At 39.0% G+C, this 6,448-nt stretch overlaps 1 protein-coding gene and 1 long non-coding RNA gene across 2 annotated transcripts; one reads left to right on the top strand and one right to left on the bottom strand.

Annotated features, from left to right (window-relative positions):
• The first annotated feature begins 915 nt into the window (after positions 1-915).
• LOC102012659 lies at positions 916-2,266 on the top strand. The gene is made up of 3 exons (XR_260841.2): positions 916-948; positions 1,449-1,724; positions 1,812-2,266. It is a non-coding gene; the product is annotated as an uncharacterized LOC102012659 (long non-coding RNA).
• Positions 2,267-2,351: 85 nt separating this feature from the next.
• LOC102029640 (putative olfactory receptor 4A4) lies at positions 2,352-6,061 on the bottom strand. The gene is made up of 2 exons (XM_005384930.2): positions 5,148-6,061; positions 2,352-2,385 (listed from the first exon to the last, which is right to left on the bottom strand). The coding sequence occupies exons 1-2, from the start codon at positions 6,059-6,061 to the stop codon at positions 2,352-2,354; spliced, it is 948 nt and encodes a 315-aa protein (XP_005384987.2).
• Positions 6,062-6,448: the final 387 nt, after the last annotated feature.

Genomic DNA, 6,448 nt, shown 5'->3' on the forward strand with positions numbered 1-6,448 from the left:
CATTTTCTTTTGTGGTGAGGACATTAATAATCTACTCTGTCCTTTTCAGGAAAATAATTATTTTCAAGAAAATTATGCATTGCTATTAACTATACTCACAATGATGTGCAATACAGTTCTTGAATTTATTCCTCCTAACTGAAGTTTTATATCCTTTGGCCATTCCCCCACATCCTCATTGGTTAGATAATTCCTGGTAGCCAATATTCTACTGTCTAATTTTATGAGTTTAATGTTTTATAATTCACAAATAAATGAAAAGTTGCAGTAGTTGTCTATCTGTGCCTGACTTGTTTCATTTAACATGCTCATTCATGTTAGTGTAAATGGTAGAGCTTCATTTTCTTCTATGGATGAACAGTATCCAGCTGTACTTCCTAGAGCCCAGGTCCTCTGGGTGGTATGCTGGAGTTCCAACCAAGGGATCAAAGAAACTACCTAGAAATAGTCTTTGTGAAAGATAAGGTATGTTAGAGTTAACTGGCACTAATAGGGAAACAAAGGGCTAATTACAACTCTAGCAGGGAAGATTTACAGGAAATGAGGATGGGTCCAACACCACTTTCTGGCAAAATCTCACAGGGAACGGTACTGGTCAACAGCACCACCTGGTCAAAATCCCACAGAAGGACAGAGTTGAATAGGTTTATCTGGTCCTACAGAAGAGGAGTACAAGTCAAAAGTCCCATGGGGCAAATTCTCATGGGAGGAGCATACAGGTCACCACCATAGCCAGACCAAAATCCATGAGAGACACAGACCAATCATAGGTTTTGTGGCAGAGGTGGCAAAAGCTTGGATAAATTACTCAGCAGCAGCTTCACTCTAGGATACTGTGAGAGACGTTTTATAGATTGATTTACATCACAGTGACATCATTAGTTCTTTGTTCCAAACGTATTCTGCAGCAATTGCATGGAATGTTCCATTGTCTGTTAGGTTCCTTTGGTGCGTAGTGTAATTTTCCTTTAATATTTCTTTGTTTGGTTTTCTAGTCATTGGTAAAAGTGGGATATTGAAGTCCTTCCCTATTGTAATTTTGGAATCTGTCTTTTTCCTTTATCTCTAATAATATTTTCTGTCTTGTTTCTTTGGAGATTTTTGGCAAGAAGACAAATATGTCTGCATTTGTTCACCTTAGCTAGAATTAGCATTCCAAATTTAATGATGACTGAACATTTGGATCTTTATATGCATAATTATAGTAAGTCTTATGTCACTTTTCGAACAGTCCATTGTTTTATTAGGAGAATAGATAATTTTTCTAGACATAAGGTAAAACTGCAAATCATAAACTCAAAATCAGTATCATGCTTAATAGCAAATCCCTAAACCTTACCTTTTCTGCCCCACGGTCATTGCAAAAGCAGCATATTCCTAGTGTTTATGTGAGTCTTTAGGTCGAAACTGAAAAACACAAGGCACGACTAGAATCCCTATGTTCACAGATGCCTCCTACCATCCTGATGACACATAGAGATGAAGGAAAGGCACAAGTTTGCTCTGTGTGAGCTGAGGAAATAGGATGTCATCCCAAATGTCTTCAAGCTTCCAGTCTCTCCCAGCCTGGCCAGGTCCACTGTCCGCTACTTCAGCATTCACAACATCTGCACTACAAAAAATCTGCATTTCCTGTTACGTCCTGTTAGAGGAGAGCATTTGAAGCTTTGGGGGCAAATATCCATGGGAAGTAGAAGGAGAGATAAAACCTGGATTATGCAAATGTGAGTAGCCTCCAATCCCTTAAAAAATGTATTGTTCAGACTTGTAGAATACACTTAGAATTTATTGTTCTATTATTGATCCCTCAGAAAACATCCAAAAGCAAAAACAATTGTTAACAAGCCCAGAAGAAACTGACAGTGGCTAAGGCTTGGACACACCTGCAAATAAATTCCTTCAATAAGAAAGCTCCAAAATGGATTTTCAGAAACTGCCTCCAGAATCCACAGAAGGTCAGTTTGAAACTGGCTTTTCAAGGACAGGCATGCACAAAAGATGCTCCACCCTAAATGATGACTTTTTCCATCACAAACTCAAAAATCCTCCACATGGAACAAGACAACACCCGCTAGAAAGGAAAAGTGGACCCATGAAGAGGCATGATGATTGTTGAGAGCTACACAAAAGAACTCTTAACTCTTTACCTTCTCGCCATCCAAGCACTAAGCAATTTCTCTTCTCTCTTTCTATAAATTTTGTTACTACCAGCCAACTGGGGAGATTTGAGCTTTCATCATGTCTCCTTGATCATCCAACCCCAATAAAAAGCTTTTTTTAAAGCAAAGTTTCAGTGAAATATCGTTGGCTCCCATGTGCACCAGGCAATGAACCCTTGCTCAGTGTCATAACTACAAAATACTATGGAAGAGTTGCCCTAAAACAGTTGAGAAGCTTTCACATGGGCTCTAGGACTCATGAAGAGCTGAAAGGAAGGTAAAGTTCCCAGTGGCCACAGATCTCAAAAAAGTACCCCTCCAAAGTGTTCCTGATGGTACTGGGCATGGTGGCGCACGCTTGTAATCCAAGCACTCTGGAGGCTGAAGCAGGAGGATCGTTGTGAGTTCGAGACCAGCCTGGGCTATAAAGTGAGCTGAAGGCCAGCCTGAGGTGGCCTCACATGGTGAGACCCTGTCTCAAAAAGACAAAAAAAAAACAACAAAGTGTTCCTGATAGTAAGAAATAACTCTGAGGGACACAATGAAGAGAATGGGAACACTATCATCACCAAATAATTAAATGTAATATTACAAATAACAGCAAGTCCCTCCTAATATGATCTCCTGAGGAATTCAGGATCTGTTTGAAGATGTTCCTGCCAAAGGCATAAAATGGTTCTAAACATAAAGCAACAGCAGGCAAACCCAAATAGGAATTCACAGTACACTCTACAAAATAAGTAGCATGTACTCTGCCCAGATGACAATGTCAGAAAATATAAGGACAGACTCAGGAATAGTTTTACATTACAAGAATCAGGGCCATACACATGACAACAAAATGCAATGGGTTTTCTTGGATTTTCTTTTGAAAGAACCATGACATTTTAGGACATTTGAAAAATTCCAGTAAGCTGTGTAGAAGATGTAACAGCATTAGTTCAGCATTCATTTCTTGATTTCGACCACTGTGCTAGGGTTATGCAATAAAATTTCTTGGTTTGTGGAACTGGTTGGAAGCTTTAGGATTAGAGTTAGGGAAGTATCAGGCTTAAAGAATAGGTTTACAACATACTCTTAAACCTTTCAGGATAATACAAACAAGTCTGTAATATGTATGAGAGAGAAATGGAGGTAGGGAAATAATGATACTTGCATATGTCTGTAATGATATATTTAATGGGAAAGCACACAGAAAGAGAGAAGACAGCAGCAGAAGTGAAAAAAAAATAAGTATTTGGAAAAGCTGAGTGAAGAGTATCCAGGAATTCTTACAACTTGTTCTTGAGTTTATGTCAAATTTTCAATGTGTTTCAACAAAAAAATGTACAATAAGATAGAGCTACAAACAAGAAGCAAATAGTGAAAGAATCAATGGGTGCTACTTGCTCAGTTCATACTCATATAAAGTGTTTGTCGTGGTCACCTGATAGCAGCCCTCACCATACACAAGCTCAGGTCGGATCTCTGCAATGTGGTGTCTGGCATTACTCATTTCTGCAGGTGAGGACCTTGTCTAGGGTGCTAATCTGCACGGGTCTCTGCACAAATGTAAGTCAGGTCCAATAACAGCACCTCGTTCCAGCTGCCACTCAGAGGAATAAATGAGAAAACACGTAAGGTGTCCAGAACTATCCCTGACGATACGCACTTTATAAATGCTGACCATGATTGCTCCTCACAAACCTTCAAAGAAAATGTCAACCCAAAGCCACTTAAATGTGTCAGAAGGTACATTATTTTGAACAGTAAAATTAGTTCTTTTAATAGCGCATTCATTAAAAAAATGATTTAATGTGCCCAGCATGCCTGAGGACCTAGCAACGAGCTTATGTTCTAAAGAGAAAACATATAATAAACAGAACTTTTTTAAAATGCACAGCACATTAGCTCATGAAAAGTGCTGAGAATTATTGCAAAAGCAAACATTAGGTGTAACAGGAGCATAAGAAATGCTGAGGTGGTGCATTCCTTTAAAGGTGCTAAGTTCAGTCACAGTAGATAAAATGCCCAAAAAATGTTGCACATACAAAAATTATAGACTATTTTAACTTCTGAAAATCAATGCAACCCAAGTGTGGTAACACACGCATATATTCTGTGAACCCTAGGATGCTGAGGCAGGAGGATTGCAACTCAAGCCTAGAATGGGCAACTTAGCAACTTAGTGAGAGATCCTGTCTCAAAATATATATGGAGAAGGGGAGAAGTGATCACCAAAATTAAGCTAAATAACACATCCAAAACTTTTACATTATTAAAATTTTTTTCACTCACTTTTTGTGTTGAGAACCTTTAAGATCTTCCCTCTTCAAAATTCAAGTACACAATAGATTATTATTAACTCTACATTGCAGTATTTGCTTCTGTATCATCTTATCTAGGGTCTATAATGCCCTTCAAATCCATCCTTCTTACAAATTATACTATTTCTGACTTGAAGAATCTTAGAAACACAGTAGAGCACTTGTGTCTGACAGCAGCACTGGGATCCTCCGGGAAGAGCCAGGCAGACTTATTCTGAATTTTTATCATTTGTTTGGATTCCATCTTTAATGTCACTTTGGATTATGCTTTCCAAAGGAAACCCAGTGCACTAAAAATAGTGTATATAATGCAGGTAAAATTAAATAGAGAGGAGTCTCCAAAGATTTAAATACTTTACTACCATAATGACAACAACATAAATCTAAGGTACATGAAAAAATAAATACAGAAATTAATAAAAGTCAATGAAATGCTATAAAATTTCATTCACAAATTTATTAATATAATTATTGACTCCCTACTGTATGTGCTTCACAACTTACTAGACACACTGATGAAACCTTGCCATGCCACCAGCATACAACACACTCTTCACTCATATTCGTCAGAAAAGCTTTGGAAGGAAGAGAAGCGAGCCTGAGATTTCCGCAGGCTGTGGATCCTAAGGATGGAGCATTGCAGTCAGATAAAGCCCTTTGTAGAGAAGATCACTTATCTGATCTGACCTTTCTTCTCCAGAGTTTTTTCATAGCGTTTGTCATCTCTGAGTTCCTCAGAGTGTAGATTAGGGAGTTCAGCATGGGGGTTATGACTGTGTAAAACACACTCAGTGATTTGTCTATGGAGAAAGTCCTGGCTGGTCTTGCATACATGAAAATACAGGGAACAAAGAAGAAGATGACTACAGTGATGTGAGAGCCACAGGTTGAGAGAGCTCTCTGCCTCCCTTCCTGACTAAGGCTCTTCAGAGAGCGCCAGAGGACAGCATACGAGATAAGCAAGAGCACAAACAGCGTCGAGCAGGTCAGTCCTCCATTGGCTGCCACTAAGAGGCCAATGACATAGGTGTCAGTGCACACAAGTTTCAGTAAGGGGTACATGTCACATATAAAATGATCAATGACATTGGGGCCACAGAACGGGAGCCCACAGACAGTGCTGAGTTGAATTACTGAGTGTATAAAACCTCCAACCCAGGACACTACCAGCAACACAACACACACCCTCCGCCTCATGATAAGCAAATAATGCAAAGGCTTACAGATGGCCACATAGCGGTCATAGGCCATCGCCAGCAGGAGAAAGACCTCCGATCCACCAAAGAGGTGTTCTGTGAAGAGCTGAATCATACAAAACTTGAAGGATATGATAGTTCCCCCAAAGAATAAGTCTGAAATCAACTTAGGGGAAATGACTGATGAATAAACAACATCCATAAATGATAAGTTAGCGAGAAAAAAGTACATTGGCGAGTCCAAGGTCTTACTGATAGTTACAGTCATGACAATCAGCAGATTTCCCACCATGGTCAAAATGTAGAAGACCAAGAACACAACAAAAAGTACTTTCCGCTCCATTGGATTCTGTGTGAGGCCCAAGAGCACAAAGTGAATCACGTTGCTCCTTGGTTCCATCTCTTATTCTTCACGGTGTCAGGTGCTAAAAGCAGTTTACCTAGAAAACAATGAAATTAGAGTATTATAACCTTATCTTTTATTTATTCATGAACTAAAAAATGTTATTTACCTGCATCAAAGTACCTGCTGAAGAAGATACCTGGGTTACTGCGCAGCATAAGACAGAGTCACCTGCCCAGAGTGATTTGATACATAATGATGGGCTTAAACAATTAAAGACCAAATATATCCATAGCTATGGATTCAAAGTTCCAGAATTTCTAAGTTCACAGTGATCTAGGAAGGTTTCTCAGAGGAAGTGATGCTTTAGATGAGTTTAAAGGACAAATGAGAGAAACATAGAGACTAAAAAGGGAATTCCACACTAACATGCACCATGTATAA

Source organism: Chinchilla lanigera, unplaced genomic scaffold (assembly GCF_000276665.1).
Source record: "Chinchilla lanigera isolate Chin_1 unplaced genomic scaffold, ChiLan1.0 scaffold00021, whole genome shotgun sequence".
Classification (NCBI taxonomy): Eukaryota; Metazoa; Chordata; class Mammalia; order Rodentia; family Chinchillidae; genus Chinchilla; species Chinchilla lanigera.